This window comes from Drosophila miranda, chromosome 2 (genome assembly GCF_003369915.1).
Source record: "Drosophila miranda strain MSH22 chromosome 2, D.miranda_PacBio2.1, whole genome shotgun sequence".
In the NCBI taxonomy this organism is placed as follows: Eukaryota; Metazoa; Arthropoda; class Insecta; order Diptera; family Drosophilidae; genus Drosophila; species Drosophila miranda.
In genome coordinates this window covers 8,320,642-8,338,303 of record NC_046675.1, presented here as the reverse complement: position 1 = coordinate 8,338,303, position 17,662 = coordinate 8,320,642, and the positions used below count along the sequence as shown (strand labels likewise).

Below are 17,662 nucleotides of genomic sequence, written 5' to 3'. Positions count from 1 at the left end.
AAAGTACAGTAGTTCTTCCTCTTCCACCACGGATGGTAGGCAGGCCAGGCCAGGCAGGCAGGCAGTCAGGCAGTCAAAGCTCTTGAACGCAACAAAGCGAAAGCGTAGCAAAAACAAGGAGCAAAAACAGGCATCAGAGTGGGATGCGATGATGCTCAGAAAAAGCTTAGTAAGCTGCGCTGCTTCTGCTGCTGGTGGTGCTGCCTCTGCTGTTGCTTCTTCTCTTCTCTTCGTTTTCTTTGCTTTGCTTTATTTGCAAACAAAATGTATTATCAGGCCTTGTTCCCAGTTTCGTTTTCACAGAGTGTTGATCGAAAGTGAAACTTAGAAGAAATTGTCCAATCTTCGAGGACGGTTTAGCGATCACATCACATTTCTGCATTCCTTATTAACCGCCTCGACAGCAATTCCAACATTTTTTGCGGAAGTGAAATTGAGAACAACGCCTGAAGGAAGAAGAACAACGGCAGCAACAAACAGCAGGAGCAGATGATGAATAAGAGAAATAAGCATAATAGAAGAACAACAAAACGAGGTAGAAATTTCGAGGAAATCGAAATTTTTGCGTCGTTGCTGAATTTTTGTTTGCTCTCCCTGCCTGCCCTCTCCCCCTGTCAGTGCCCACAAAGCAAACTTTTATTCATTCTGAGCGCCTGTTTCTCTCTTTGGCTTTGCCTTTGCCAGTGTGTGTGCGTGTGTGTGTTTTTGCCCGAAATTTCGCATACATGTGCATTGTTCAATTTGTTTTATATAACACACACACACTACGCTTCTTGCTTATCTCTCAAATTGAGGTTTTTCGTTTGGGGATTGTCCTTTTGCAAAATACAAAATATTGTATATTAAAAGTTGTAAACAAAGGGCCATGCCACACAACAAATAAACGCCACAGTGCGTGTGCAAAACATTTGCCGGCAGCAAGAGTGAAAAACCATTCAAATTCACTTTTTCCACTAAAACATATCCTTAGAAGAGGTACTTTAGATATGAGTTAAAGTTTGCTAAGCGCGAAAATTCAAGCAACAATAAAGGGTGTTAAAGGCTATGGCACTAGCCTGATCCAAAGGTGATTCCATTATCTACCCAGTATAGTAGTATTTATCTATTATTTTTGCTAAATCCCATAATCACTCTCTGTGGTAGTGTATTAAAATCTTCGACTCTCACAAGAGCCGCTCGTTTTTTGTTTCTTGTTTCGCTTTTTTTTTGTTTTGGCAGTTTTTTGCATTTTCTTTTGATTTATTGAATTTTTTTACAATTTTTTGTTTGGGTCTCAACAAAAAAGCAATTGTCATACATATAAAACTTTGTCTGTGGTTGCAGCCTCAGTAGCTGTCGCGCTGTTGCCATTGCCGTCGGCGGCGCAGCTGGCGTCAGCGTGTGCTTCGCGAAAGCCTTTGATAGTGGAAAAAGCAACAGCAGCAATAACAGTAATGGCGCCGCAGCAGAGGCAGCCACAGCCGCAGCCGCAGTCGCTGCCGCAGTCGCTGCCGAAATATATTTTAGCATTCATTTATGCGAATACTTTTTGTTTCTTTTTTGTGCTCGCTTTGGTTTGCCGCGCGAATCCGAGCACTCTAGAAAGCTAGAAAATGTATCTTTCAGATACATGCGCCTTTGTGGTACTTGTCGCCGTCTCTGGTTGTGGAATTGAAATGTGCCCGCTGCCTTTTATGGCACCATCATCATCAGAGCATCAGAGCATCAGCATTATGATTACGGCACGATGCGTGCGTAATGGCAATGGTTCAGTCAGCAGTCAGCAGAAGTTGGTCGAAGACTCACAGAATTTATCACAGCTCAAACCGGAACACAAAAGCCAGTACAAATTTAATGATGATACATAGATGATACTCAAAAGGATGTGTGGGAGGATGGCAGGGATCTCCGAAATTACGAGCACAGATTAAAAGTGAAATATTAATGGTCAAGTGGTGGGATAGGAATAATATAAATAATGGATTATAGCACCGTCAGAGAGGGTCTTTGAGGCATTAAATCCTAGGAAATCCTTTACCTTGGCCATCTCAAGGAATCGATATAAAATTCATCGCAGAAAAAGAGTCTAAGGGCTCGCGCACACTATAGCTGAAAGCGGAGCTGAAATCGGAGCTGATACCTGATTTATAAGCTCTGAAAAAACAAACACACTGCACCGGTGCAAGTGCGCACATTGCAGACTGAGCTGAGCTGAAAGCTGAAAAAGCTCTCTGAAATCAGCTCAGCTTAGTTTGATCGATCAAGCATGTTTGTTTTTTCAGCAAGCTGATTGCTGATTTTGTTCAAGTGTATTGGTTCATAAGTGATCGAAAATGGGCGAAACATTGTTAAGCGATGAAGCTGGGGAATAAGCGGGATTATTCAAAATATTTGGATAATAGTTTTATTTCTATAATTTCTGGAAGGCGATAAATTGGGCAAAAAAGTTTTATTATTACCATTTTCATATGTCAATAATAAATATAATATACTATGTCCCCAAGTACAGTAAACGCTCGAAAGACATCACAATGTTTATTATTATACAAAATAAATAATAATTGAAAAATGTAATATTAATTCGCAGTGGCTTTTAGCTTTCAGCAATCAGATCAGCCGACAATGTACGCACTTGCAAGCTGATTCTGCCTGAAAAAAGCTCTCAGATCAGCTGAGCTTTCAGCTCCGATTTCAGCGCCGATTTCAGCTCCGCTTTCAGCTATAGTGTGCGCGAGCCCTAAAGGGCTACAAACTTTTTACAAATTTTTCAAATAAATCTACCTACATTTAAGTATTATTTAGATACATGTTTATAGAGAAATGGAACACCAATCTCAAGCTGAGGTTGCAGAAAAACTTGCCGTCTTGGACCACCCACAGCGAAGCTTCACTGTTTCGCACACGCTTTGGCTCTTCCCCATCAATTTCCAGATTTGAACGTTGACAGCAAAACGACATTGGCGCCAGGTCCAGGTCCAGGACCTGGTCCCGGTCCCAAGACCCATTCTGTTGTGTTGTGGGATGTTTGTGTGGACTATTAAACAAATTGCGTATACGCACTGTTGCACGCGTAAAATATTTATGCGTGTGGCGTCGCCCCCGCCCGCAAAAGCAAGCCAAATATATTAGCATACTTTTGTGTGCCACCCCGCCTCTCCCCTCCCCCTAAAGCCATTGTGTGTGTGTGTGTGTGTGTGTGTTAGCGTTAGATTAGTAAATAAAATTCGGTGATTTGATTTTTCCATTCATCTTCGAAGGAGAGCCGCCGCCATCGCAACAACAACAACAATATGAGAAAATACACATCGTAACCCCCCGAAAACGAAAGGAAAAAGCAACAAACCGGATCGCTCCAGACTGTAGGATATAGTCACAGACTTTGGTTGGAGACACCCGGAGGAGGAGAAGGAGGAGTCGGAGAAGGAGGAGTCGGAGAAGGAGGAGTAGGTGGAGAAGCCATCGGGCAAAGGGCATACACGTAGCCGATTGCAATGTTTTTGTTTTACAATCGAAGCCTTTTTGTCATTGAACTCTTGGAGATCCTGCTGCTGCTGCTGCCCGTGCTGCTGCTGACCGATAACAATGGAGGACTGACCCTCACCAAACAGCCAACAACAGGTGAGTACTGTACGCCCCCTCCTTTTCGATCTGGCTCTAAACTTGGCCAATAATCATAAACTAATGGCGTAACGGGGCAGGCGTGTCCGCCCTCATGCCACACTCCAAGCCAAGGACCAAGGACCCAGGACCCCAGGAGTCTTGGCCAAAAACTTGTTGAGTTTTCAAAGGAGCAGGATGGGGGCGGGCTATGGGTGGTTTTCTAGGGCCAAATCCCATAAAGAAAATCAGCAACATAAAATATTAAAGTTGGTAAAACACGCGAGAAAAGTTTGTTCGTCGCAGATCCCCCGTTGAGGATTGGGCCGAGGAAAACTACCCTCTTCGGCGTTTCGCTTCTCTTGGGGGTTGCTCTTGGGCAAAGTCCTTTTGCATGTGAGCCGCCCATCGGGCCCGGTTATTGCGTCGTTGATTTGGCTAAGCGAAATTATAATTCTAATTTATTGTGGAGTGAACAAGTCATACAAGAGAGAGGGAGAGAGGCAGGGCCCTGGCCCGCATCTATTTGACTGGAATTATGAAACAAATTGAGAGATACACCTGGCACATTCTCACGGGGAGCGGCTGGCATCCTTTTATTCAAAGTCAAAGCCAAAATGTAAAAAAAAGAAAAGCCCTGATGCTGTGGCGCATACCCGCAACTGGCCATATGGCAATCGCTGAAATGTTTTTTCAATGCTCCTGAGAGACAATCCATCAATTCGTGGGACATATCCATGCGGTCATCCCTCATTCGATCAGCCCCTAAATCCTCCCACACACAGACACATGCAATCATCAACTATTTATCCCCAATTGCTTGGAAGAAGGAAAGGGAATGGGTAAGTTCATGAAACCAAACCAAATGCGAAAACTTTGCACACATGACAGAGCACAGGACCCACAAGGAGGAGCGGCAGGGAAAGCAGGAGAGCAGGAGCTGCCTGCTGGCCGGGAAATAGCTAGTCCCGAGAGAGAGGGAGAGTGGGAGTGGGTCGCCTCCGGGTGCTTTTGGGGCAACAACAGCAATGGCAAAGGCAAAAGCAAAAGTCCAAGTCCAAGTCAAACGACTAAGCGGCATGTCGTCAATAAATTTTCCATTAAATTCAAAGTAACCCAAAAACAAGCAAAAAATATAAAAAGGAAAACGGAGAAAAAACGAGAAAAAATGAGGGGGGACCGTAGAAGGTATCCGGAGGTACTACATGGCATGGAACACTACATAACTTTTCCTTGTTACACGAACATGTCTATCTGTGTGTGGTGTGTGTGTGTGTGGGTGGGTGTGTGGTGGGTGGGTAGATGTGTGTTTGTTATTGGTATAGCTTCCTGCTTTCCGCTTGCCTGACTGCCGCTTGCCGCATGCCTACATCTTTTGCCGGGAATTGCCTTCAAGTCTCGAGCCTCTTATTCAATTTTCGCTAGCGTGTGGCGCCATCTAGAGCCCACCAATGCCACAAGCAACAACAACAACAACAACAACAAGCGTTGAACGATATTGCTGCCGCCGGCAATACACCACAGGCACACACACACCATAAGCTATGGAGGAGGCACAAACCCACAAAACATAGTATCAACAGAAACAACAACAACAACAACAACAACAACAGCCATCAAACATCAAAGGATGGATAGGTCGAGGCTGAAGATACCCTTAAAGAATGATGAGAGAACACCCATATCTCTTCTATATCTCTCTTTTGGGATAAATATAGAAATATGGAAGGTCCCAGAATCATCTGTTCGATGTATTACTATATGGATACGATATTACAAGGCCTTGTTGCATTACGAGAAATTTATTTGTATTTTTTACCGGCCAATGATACTTTTAAGGCTTTAAATAAACTTTTAATTACCCAAATCCTATGGGAGGGGCCCTGTGGCTCCCCCCAAAAGGTTGAGATCTCCTCTTATGGGCTGTGTTTCGATGGTTCACAAAATCTACAAGAGTCTACTTGTATCTTTACCAGTTTTAGTTTATTTCTGGAGGTGTTATCTCGGAGAAATTGTAGATAAATTGCTTCAAGAGCTTCGTCTGCGCTATGAGAATTTTCTAGTTGGATGATAATAGATTTTATTTGATACTCAATAAAAGCATAGAACGTGTCTACTGGTATTGTTTTACTTGGTTTGTATCGAGTATCTGACATCCGAGAAATCTTTAAACGAAAAAACTATTGTCTCTCAAAGCCAACAAATAACTATTTTTGTAATTTCTGCCTACTCATAATTCTCTAGAATTTCAAGAGTATTATTTGTAAGTATTATTTTATACACAAATAAATATGTAATTAATTAAGTATTAAAAATGTTTCGATCAAAGCGTTTCGTACTCTTCTTCCAGGGCATAGAACCCTCCCGCCCTTCCGTGGATAAAGGGTATACGTTTTCTTAGCAGATCTTTTGTTGTTGTTCCTTTGTGTGTGTGTGTGTGTGTGTAGCAAGCAACAAATCGTTTGTGCCCCATTGCTGTAGCTGTTGCTGTTGAAGCAACAACCCGAAAAGACCCCCCCACCTCATCCGTCTCTGAGTGCTCCATATTCATATGCAAATATCTCTGGGACCCTTCTCGTTCTCTTTGTTGTTTCTGCTGTTGTTGCATGCCACTTTTATTGTTGTTGTTCGGTGCGTTGGCGTCGCCGTCGCCGTCAGCATCGGCGTCTGCGTAACTGGCGCCCAAAGCATGATTTCAATTTCCAAGTGCTTCCTGCTGCATGGCGTGGCGCTCTGCTATTTGACATCTCAAGCAGCGTTACAAACTTGGCTGCTGCCACCAGAACAACAACCAACAACCAAGAACCAAGCACCAGCACAGCGAAGAGAAATGCCTGCTTCGGGCGCCCGAAACTGTTGGATGGATACCCTGGAACGAAATTACAATGAAAATATTACCATAATAGAGTGAAAAAAAGAAACCCCTATGAGTGAAACTTGAGCATTATGCATCAGTGTGCCGTATCACGCACAAGGCATGTATTTTGTTTATGCACTTTTTCGGGCAATCTCTTTTGCGGCATTTGTTTTTGCAGCATCGCTTTTGCATCGTTCTCTTTTGCAGCATTCTCTTCTCTTCTCGACAAGCACAAGTCATGCACACGACATGTATGCGGTTTTTTTTTTCTATTCACAGGCCTATTCTTTTACACCTTTAAAACATCATTCCTATGTCTTATATATGAGCTATCACAGCCCCTAAACTAAGACAAATTCCCATTGATATTGCTCCAGCATACTCCCACAATATACCTTGTAGAGTCGAAAATACTTCCTTCTTGGAGTATTCCTTCCTTAAGAGTATTTAGAACAGCAAACAAACAGCAAGAACCAGGCAAGAGCGGGTGTGGGGGTGGTGGAAAAACAGTTGAAACAACAACTTGAGGAGTCAACGCTGTGCTGGCCACAATAGAAAACAGAAAATCGGCTCATCCAGACCACAAAATGCAAGGCGTTTGCCGCTCTTGACTGGAGTGTGGAGTGTGGAGCGTGGAGTGTCCCCATGAGAGGATGGTGTATGCTGGATGGAGGCTATAGGATGGAAGATGAGCCCTAAATGCTGCCGGCGCCGAAAGAAACAGCTTAAAATGGTTAGAAAGGGAGGGAATAGAGAGGAAATAGAAGTAGACTTTTGCGGTGTCTTGAGGAGCACCGGAGCTCCGCCTCGATTCCCCGAAAACTGTTTTTTCTATCTATGTATCTGTATCTGTACATAGCGCAGCAGCATTTTCCCTGATTAAAGTTTCTACACATGCACCCACACAGAAAGAGAGAGAAAATGGCTATGGCTATGACGATGGTGTCCTGCCTAGATAGAGGATCCTGCGTCGCATTATTCGCAGCAGTTTTCCCTCGTTTTATAGCCTCATTGAAAATCTCCGGCATTTCCTTGACAGCTTTAAACTGATTGCTACGCTGTGCTGTTCCCGCTGAGGTCGCCTTCGATTCGTTTCGATTCGACTCGCCTCGAACCCCCCACGCCCTCCGGGGCGGTCTGTTCGCCCCGTGAAATGTGAAAATTCTTGGGAAAATCAGTTAAGTACAACATGGACGGACATCAGGGTCCTTTCAGCCCCCAACCCCCCCTGCGGCAGAGTCGCACTTAGCAAGAAAGCAAAGATTTTACTTTTTCCATCGTCGCGGGGGAAAATCTTTTGGGAAAGTATTTTACAAATTTCATAATCTTCTGTTGCCGATGAAGGGTGGGGGGAAGAGGGTGGAAGGAAGTGTCTGTGAAACATATTTCCTTTTTTTTTTTCGTGCTGACAATTATACGAAAATCATCCCCCCGTAGATACTTATCCGACGCGTGCGGTGTCCAATAAAAAGATCCAAAAAAATGAAGTAAAATTCTATTAGTTCAATTAGGAAATTGCCGTGGATGAAGATTTTTTCCTTTAACTTGAAATTTGAACCAGAAAAACATTGAACTTAAGTTTGGAGGAGGCGGAAGATGCATAGTTCCTAGACGGATACGGACTTAGAGTGAATTTATGATAATCAAATCATTCCCATAACTGAATAGATTACATATTTAAAGCCAGACAGAGACTGAGACATTGATCTCCTTTCCGTCAAAGTCTAAGTATTGTATTTATACCCCAACGTTTTTATTTCGTCTAGACAAAGATGACACTTCAGTTTTTATTTATCAAACATTGTGTGCCGAACCAAATATCAAATACTATGGTATTTAGAGAACCGTTGTCTGTCCCACCAGCCAGGGCTGAAATAGAAAGAGTGGAACAAAAAAAAAAAAACCATAAGTAGACGACAATTAATTTTCATTCATTCCTGTTGATGGAGACTTTGGGGAAGTGTGTGGCTCGGCAGGAAGGTGTTCTTGGTTCTTGGTACTTTTCCGCTCGGTCGACACATAAGCATATTAAGGCTTCAAGTTCGGGCCACAGCCACAGCCACATCTACATCTACAATCCCACTCCCTCCATCCACGTGTGCAAATTTCATGGAAAGGTTTCTTTGCTATGGGGAGAGCAATACGTGAAACAAGTGGCAATCTTATAGTCGAGCATATCGACTGGTTGGTTACCCCTTTTATTGGGATTAGTTTTTTTTTGTGTACCCCGTTTTGGGTTGTTTATATTTATAGAAAACCATTACAAATATTTTATATAAAATGTAGAAGAAATCATGAGGAGCATTATAACTGTGCCTCGACAAAAACGTTTCGAATGATTTTTTGCAGAGAGAACAAAAAAATCAATGTCTGAAATCTATCCAAGTGTATAAACAAACTTATGCAAATTTTTTAATTTTAAAAATAAAAATTGACAATACAATTTTTATTCAAGATTTGAATTTAATTCAAATATTTTTTGAACGGAAACTTGTCTATGGAATATTTTTGATATTAAAAAAAAATATAAAGACAGTACAAATACAATTTTTATTTTTAAAAATTGATAAAAATGTTTTTTCTTTTAAATTTGTGTTTTAAAAACTAAAAATAGGCCTTAAATAATTAACTAAAATCTAAAAATATCATAAATAATCAATCCCTGATTGGTTTTTTATTCTCGGAGTATACATCGTATAGCCACCAAGATTATTTCCTTAAAAATAATTTTTTTTTAATTATTAATTTTTTTTTAGAATTTAATTTTGTATTTTTGATTTTAAAATAATATCTCTGATACAAATTATGTTGTTTGATGTTACTGTTGGAGCAACTTATACAACAGTCACAGGAAAAATTACGATGATTTTAAAAATACAATTTTAATGAATAATTAATTAGATTTAAATAAATATTTTCGACGAAAATGCTTTTAAAAATGAAAAATAAAAGATAATATACAAAAATTAACTTTTAGCGCTTGGATAAAGCAGGAAATAAATAGTATTAATAAATAGTGTTCCCAATACGCCCCACAATGTACTCTCCCAAGTACAGGGTATCAAACGAACCAGAGAAACCAGAAATAGAAGAAAAAGCGACAAAAATGAAAGAAAATATCCCCCTAGTCAGCATGACATTTGTAATTTAATTTCTCAGCCTCCCTCAGCCTCCCTCTTCCGCCTCCTCCTCCACCTTCTCCTCCACCTTCTCCACATCCTCCTCCATCTCCCACTTCGGTAACATGTGCCATGCGTCCAACTTCTTGCGAAATGTTTATATAAAATAAGTATTAAAAAATAAAAACCTTATGAAAACATAAAAAACGAAATGAAAGCAAACTCTAGACCCCCCAGGCCCTGCCCGCTCCCCCACACGCTCTCCGTTTCATAATGCGTAAAGTGCTGCCGTTTGGCAATTAAAATTATTATTAGAAGTTAGTTGGCATAAATTTTGCGTAGCCGTGGCGCCACATTAGAAAACTTTTTCTTCTCCCCATTTTTTTTTTTTTGGAGCCAAGTTTATGCGCAGTCGGAGGCAGTAGTAGTGGGAGTGTTGGCCATAAACGAGAAAATGCTTTAATAGCATTCAAACGGTCCTCGGTTCTGCTTTAAAATGGATCTAAAGTTGAGGGTTTACCAAAGAAAAAACAATAAAATAAATGGCCTAGATGAGGCAGCAAAATGTGGCGTGTGGCGGCTGTGACCCAAAATCTAACAAAAACCCAAAGAGGCTTTATTTTATTTTAATATGTACTTTTGCAATTGGATGATTTTACTTTCGGGGGCATTGAAATACAAATTTACATGGCCATAACAGGAAGCCAAATCATGCGCCAGATGCGGCGGTAGTTACCGGTAACAGGTCTGTAAAATTTCATAGGAAAATGCATTATCAGATGGTCTTTTCTATGGTTATAGCCACCCAAAGGAGTTCGAAAGTGCGAGCCTTAGTGTGGATGGAATCGCTTAGGGATTACCAGAAACTACAGGGGGAAAGGGAGAGCTAACGATCCCCTATCAAATAGTTATGGAATAGTTAGGGTGATAGCTAGACCAGATAGAATTGGTTTTCCTTATCCAATTAACAGAGAGACAGGCAGAGATCTGGGTTGGAACAGGTTCGTTAGGGCAATCCATTCGCTCTGCTCCCCCGAAAAAAAAGAAAACATTCATAATTCACGAACGGCTACCTGGGCTCTATTTATAAGGCACTTTCATGCTTCTTTACATAGCCAATTGTTGGGATTCTTTCGATATCGCAGCCAATCGTTCAATCGTTTCTATGTCGGTGTCCGCCCCCTACCCCCCCTCTGGAACCATCCACCGTAAGCAATATTGTTTGTCATTGTTCGTTTCGACTGCTTTACGCACAACTACAACAACGACAACACTTTAGAAAACAACAATGAAAATAGCACTTACAACTTGAACCTGGCCCCTGCAACACCACACAGCAGTCCACTCCACACCGCCACACCGCCACTCCACTCCCCTTGTGCCCCCCCTCTGGGGTCCGACTTCAGTGGCCCAACGACAGTGGCAAGTACAAATAAAATCCATTAAAAGTAGTACCACGTGTAAGCCGAGTTTTTTTCCTCCTTTTTTCTGTCCACCTCTCTCTCTCTCTCTCTCTCTCTTTTTGTGTTATTTATTTATTTTTTTCGTATTAGAATGACGCATATTATTGACGTACAACAACCAACGGAGGCAGTGAAACAGGAACAGTGTAGAGTAGGGGATGTATGGACTACAAGGATACCAATAGACCCTCGATTGTTGAACAGATTGTTGCTCTCTTTCTCATGGAAGTACAATTTAAAGAAGTATTCGAAGATTTGGAAAAAGAATTAGATAGAAATAAGATCAAGAAAACTATAAACTTGGAAGGAACAGCCGGAACAGGGCAGCAGACTTCAGCACTAATTACAGTATGATTTCGCTGCTTGCAAGCAGTGCAGGTGAGAGCCAAGACAGCAAGAGAGCGGCTCGTACATAGCGCATTAAGGGCAGAACGAGATGGCTAGGTCATAGGCCTGAGATGGCAGTGTATGCTCTTTCTTTACTTGGCAGAATGTGCGTGCGTGTGTCCGATTATGATAAAATTATACTATGTGGTCCGCTTACTCTCTATCGGGTCTTATTTTACTGAGCGTAAAATAAGCGCTCAGCACCAATGAGAGCGCTTTGACGCTATGTTTGATGCGAGAGAGAGAAGAACGAAAGTTGCTGTTGTACTGAGCAAAATAAGACCCGTTAAGAGAGCGCCCAGCGGCAGCGGATAACCTTGTATAAATTCATCATGACTCCAACACTAATGACACCCTGATTTCGTTGGTTGAGAGCAAACCGAAAGCCTACACAGCGCTCTCTCCAAGGCCCAAAGGGCAGAACGGCATAGCTAGATCTTAGGCCTGAGATGGCAGTGGATTGCTCTCATTATCTTGAAGAATGTGCGTGCGTGTGCGTCCGTCTATCAAATGAGAAGTTAAGGGAATCCGAAAATCATTAGGAGACGAATCAGAAGGAAGGGCAAAAGAGAGCCCAACGAGAACATGCATTATGTTTCTTCTTTAGATTCCTGATTTCATACCCTATACTCGTTTATAGTTACTAATTCTATTACTCCACAAGAAACCAATATACCCCCATGAGCTCTACAAATACCAGGGTATAATAAGAGACAAATGAATAGAGGGAGGAGACAGAGGGAGCCAAGCGGGAGACAGAGGCCGGACAGACCTGTGGCGGCGGTAATTGACGCTTCGTCCAAAGAAGAAAACAAAAAATTTGCCAAATGGCAAAGAACTTTTATGTCCGATCATGTCGATAGGTGAGTGTTGCCACCCCCTGCCCCCATGCCCCCCCCCCCCCCCCCACACACACACTCTGCCCATTTGAAAATATGTTCCGTCTGTTGGAGCATAAAAGCAGATTTCATGGTGCCGTAGCTAGAGGGGGATCCAAAAGGGGGCGGCGAGGGGAAGGTGACACCTGTGTTGTGTGTGTTTTTTTTTCGCCTAGTCATTGTGTGGTCAAAAGAAAACAAAACAATTTACAGACATCCCCAGTGCTCGTGGATTTGTGTGCCGTAAACCCTATTAAAAAATAAACGCAACAATCAAGTAGGTTTTTTTTTTCAGCCTGGGCCGGGACCCCACGTGTGTGTGTGTGTGTAAACGAGGCCCAGAGACAGAGAGAGAGAGAGGGGGCCCAATGTCATTTATCTATCTCTTGTTCAACTTTGAGTGACAATCCTCCCATTCCTGCCACATATCCTATATACTATACTACCACTTGTGGTATAGTACTCCATGCCTTCCGTGCCATTCCTCTCCATTTGTCCTTGTCCCGGCACCCCCCACCCCGCACACCGTGTCGTGTCTGTGCTGTCATTTGAAAACAACATTATTACTACTTTTATTATTATTATTGCGAGTATTATCAGCAGGTTTCGAGTTCATTGAATTTGACTAGAGAGAGAGAGAGCGGCAGGAAGAAGGAGAGGTGGCACTGGAGAGAGCCTTGGCAGGCCGAAAACTGGGTCAGCGTAATCAACACAATCAGTGCCTAGGAATGGCTACGTGAGCTGCTCTGCTCAGCTCCTTCTCCTTCTAAAATTGTCAACCGTCCAACTTTCGAGCTCTCACCATGACAGCCAGAACAACCCAAGATGATTGCAATAAATTAAATTAATGCGTATTTTCGGGGAAGAAAAAAAGCCAGACAGGCGAATCAATTGACAAAAATTCTACTTTCGGGGGCGGCAGCTCCACAGAACCGAACCGAACCTGAGCAAAAGATTAAAAACAGAACAACACACACACAAAATATATATCTATTTTTTTTTTTTGGCATTCAACGGAATTTTTGCACAGCGTAAACATGACTTTATAATGGTGTCCCCCACTTCATTTTGGTCTAAATATAGACGGTATCGAAAAGTGCGATAATGGCAAAAAAAAAAAAATTGTTGACTTAAATGACAAAGTTTTTTTTTTATGTATAAATATATTTTTCTTCATGTCAAATGATATTTTTTCGTGTGAATTTTTGCCTGCCAACATTGAATTGGAAAATCTGTCAATTAGTCCAGAGATTATCCGATACAAAAAATATGTTTGCTGAAAAGTTTTATTTACGAGTATTGGAAATTGAATTTATAGCATTTATCGTTCATATTTAATAGATTTTATTTTGATAGGAAAATCCGGTTTCAATGAACTGGAAAATTAATTTTTTTTCAGGCTGATTGAATTGGGTTTTGCTGGTATCATTCATAAATTAAACCAATTAAATTTCGTGTGTAAATTATGTTTTTAATTGATTAAAATATATGAATGAAAATCGGATTTCGGATAAGGTATTTTTTTTGCAGGCAAATTAAATTAATAATCCTTAAAAAATATTCCACGATTTGTAATGACATTGAATACTTTTTTAACCCCCAAAAGGGGGGTTTTTTTTTTGTATTTTTTAAATCCTTTTATTGTTTCTTTCTCTTGTGGCACCCTCGCCTGAGAAAGGTTCTGCGGCATTTCGCTGAAAAATGATTAAATAATCGCTGAAGAATACCCAAATAAAACAAAAACAAAAAAAAGTACAGAGCATGGCGTATAATTTATTAATTTGTATTCCACGCTTACCAATCAACACCAGAGCCCGAACCAGGCACCAGCCACCAGGCACCAGGGCCAATCCCCCAGTCTGTCCGTCACTCAGCCAGTGCCGGGCAGACTGCCGCCACCGGGCCTAGACCCAGTCCCAGTCTCAGACCCAGTCTTTGGGCAAGAGAGCATTCCCGAACCCGAACCCAAGCCCAAACCGAAATCCGATTCGAATCCCATGAATGAACACGCTTTTTGAGAGGCAAAGCTCTTAGAGCCGCTTTGCGGCCAACTAAATAATAAAATGCATTTAGCATAATTAACTTAATTTCATAAATATATAATTATACCTAGTCATGCCCCCGGCCACCCCTCCCCACTGCATTGCATGTGTCCCGGGCATTTTTTAGGAGCCTAGCCAAGCGTAGAAGAGGCAGCCACGAAATTTGTGGCAAAAAAACGACTAAAAAATCAACCAAAAAAGTAGGAGTATCTCGGAAAAGGAGACAAGACACTCTTTTGGACTCGGGCGCGCAAAGGGTGTGTCCATCCGTCCGTCTCTCAGTCCGGCTGCAATTAAATTTTGTGCCAAGCAGCAAAAAAAAAATTGAGAGAGAAAACGAAAACCAAAACTCAACTAACGAAAAAAAAGCATTAAAGAAGGAATAAATAAATAAAATGAAAAAAAAGAAAAAAAAAACAGAATTCAGCTTGCAAATTGACACGAGATATGAACACGGACACGGCGGACACGACGGACCCGCCGGACACGCCGGACAGGCAGAAACTTGGCTCGGGTTTAACACTTCTTGGCTTTGGCCACGTCTGAAACTGATGGTCGGTCTTTTTTTTGTTGTTCTCTAAATTTTCGTTCGGTATTCTGTTGCTTTTTGGCCAAAAAAAAAAAAACCAACCGAAAACCCCACCACTTACCTGCTGCTCCGTTCGCTCTGGGTCTTGGGTCTGGGGGGGATCAAATGTTCGTGCAAGCTCGTTAAAAAGAATTTGGTTCACTTGTTGTTGGTGGAGTTTGGTTTTTTCCTCCCTGTCACGCTGGAGATCGAAAAGAAGAAAAAAAGCGTCCACAGGCTGTACGCTAAAAACTGGTTTCTCGGACTGCATTCTTTTGGGCCACGTTTTATTGGCGCTGCCAGAGCGCACACAGGCTCTCCTCAGGTTATTTTTCTACTTGGCTTCTTGGCTTCTTGGCTGAAAGGCAAAATTGAATCATATGCGTTGCAATTTCTATGAATTTCAGACAAGCCTTGCGCCTCCCCGATGAGAGGCGGCATCGGCAACGGCATCGGGTTTGGTTTCTGTTTCTGGTCTTCTGGGTTCTCTCTTTGTCTTGCCAGAGAGTGGGATTCCTTGAGAGAAGGGAGAGCAGGGAGTCCCCATTGGCACAACTAAATTTAGTTTGTTATTCTTTTTGAATTTTGTGCACGTTTCGCGCTTTGCATGATTAATTGTTTATGCAAATTGCTGCCTTGGCTTATAAGGCGAACGACACACACACACACACATCGTATAGTATAGTAGTTTCTTTGAGAGATAATATGATTTCACCCAGGCATTGGCATAATTGATACAATGCCCCCCTCCAAACCACTCAGCCATTTGTTCTATTGATTCCCACACACACTACACATGTACGCTTAGGATTTGCCACAACTCTACAACTATTTAATTAATACTCAATTAGCTCTCACTCTCCCGCTCATTTGCATAAATATGCCGTGCGATATGTACGTTTCATTCAGCATTCATGGGCTATGGGCTATCAATGCGACCCAGAGATACGCGATTAACTTTGTTTGCAAATTAGTTGCCCTAAGACGCGATGCTTGGCCCAGAGATAAAGTTTTAATTAACATTACAGTTAATCCGCTTACAACTTAGACTATCTGTCTCCCTCTCCCTCTCTCTCTCTCTCTCTTCAGTCCATAAATATACATACATAATAATGTGGCACAGTGTGGCCTAATGGCCCAGGCCTGGTTTGCCATACCAGAAATAAGTTTTGCCAAGTTTTTAAAAGTCCATAAGTCTGTGAGCAGTTTTTTTTTCTCCTTTTTTTTTAATGATTCTTTATTTTTAGTGGGTTTTTATTTTTGTCGATGTATACCCTTTCCAGAGGGTACTAGTGGATTTTAAGGCATTAAACTTGTGGGAAATATTATGCAAGAGGGAAATATACAGGCATGGAGAAAATAATGGAAATTGCATATATTTTTTAATTATACATTTTTTTTATATTTTCTTTTTTATTTTTTTTTATTCAAAAGCTTTCTATTTGATTATAAAATAATAATACAATTTGTTGTTTACTGTTACTTTTGAAGCCACTTATACAACAGTCACAGGAAGAAATTATGATGATTAAAAAAAATAAATAAAAACAGTTTTCTTGCGAAAAAAGGTATTACAATTTTAAACTGTATTACAATTTTAAAAATAAAAAAAAAAAAACAAAAAAAATGAAAAAACCATTACAAAACTAAAAAAAAAGTATAGACAAATTTAGAAGATAAATTTGAAAAATTTAAAATATTCAGTTCCTATTAATTTTCCCATAAATGTATACATATTTAATTCTAGTATAATATTTCTCAAAAGTTTAAATTTAAAATTTTTTATTTATTTTTTTAGTTTTAAGGCCCTTTATTCTTAGTGTATGATTTTCTGATGGATGTATTTCTCTTTTCTGTTTTGATTTGCGAGCCTCCGTTATTTTGTGCCGTCCGTTACTCCTGCCATTTGCCTATTCTATTGCTCAGGAGCGAGTGAGAGAGCACAGTGCCCACCGAGAGAGATATGTCGCCCTGTTCGAGAGAGAGAGAGCATAGGAGATACCTCTCCATTAATTCCTTAATCATGCAATTATTCCCGACTGTAGCCAAAAGGGTATCTAATACTTCATCTACCCAAACACCAGCGATGTTCCCTTTCTATGTTGTGTTCTGTATTTTTCTTTTGGCCAGCAAGCATTACGTTTAATGGCCCAAAAATGAAGAAGTTCCAGCCACGAAACGTATTTTGGAACGGCCGCAACTTTCTGGGGGTTTCCCCGACTCTTGGAAACGATCTATTGTTTATAATGGGGCCGTTTATCTTTTTGGTAATAGCTCTACAGAAACTGCGAGCGTAGAACAAGTTCTTTAATGTGTCATTTCCAAGGGCTAGTGCTTATGGCACAACAGCAGTACAGTACAGGCCCCAGCAGGCAGCAGGCTGAAAACAGAGACAACCACTCGCCCCACTGTGCCGTGCCGCAAGCCGTTTGACATTTTGCCCCGCACAACGAACTATCGCACGAATTAACATAGTTAGAGCCAAGTGCACGACTTGGCTTAGTGTTTGTTGGTGTTGGTGCTGGGGTAGGGGGGTAGGGGGGTACGGGGGGTGGGCAAGTGCACTCGTTGTCGCTGACAGGTAATTGTAATAAATATCTCGACTAATTACCTTTGAGCTCTGTGCGATTTATCTTAATTATACGCACAGCAGAGCACACGCAGAGCATTGAACGTAGAACCCTGAATGTCAAAACAAACTATAAACCCAGTCGATATTGGAGTGGATTTTCCAGTGGAGGTGGAGGTGGTTTCTGGGAGATTTTTCGTACG

General features: G+C 41.4%; 1 protein-coding gene across 1 annotated transcript in view; it reads left to right on the top strand.

Annotated features, from left to right (window-relative positions):
• The window catches only part of LOC108156191, a 64,055-nt gene that overhangs the window by 871 nt on the left and 45,522 nt on the right, over nucleotides 1–17,662 (top strand). Inside the window, exon 2 of the mRNA XM_017287522.2 lies at nucleotides 3,237–3,597. Coding sequence (XP_017143011.2) covers nucleotides 3,471–3,597 — 127 coding nt within the window. The 5' untranslated portion in view covers nucleotides 3,237–3,470. The remainder of the gene's footprint in view (nucleotides 1–3,236; nucleotides 3,598–17,662) is intronic.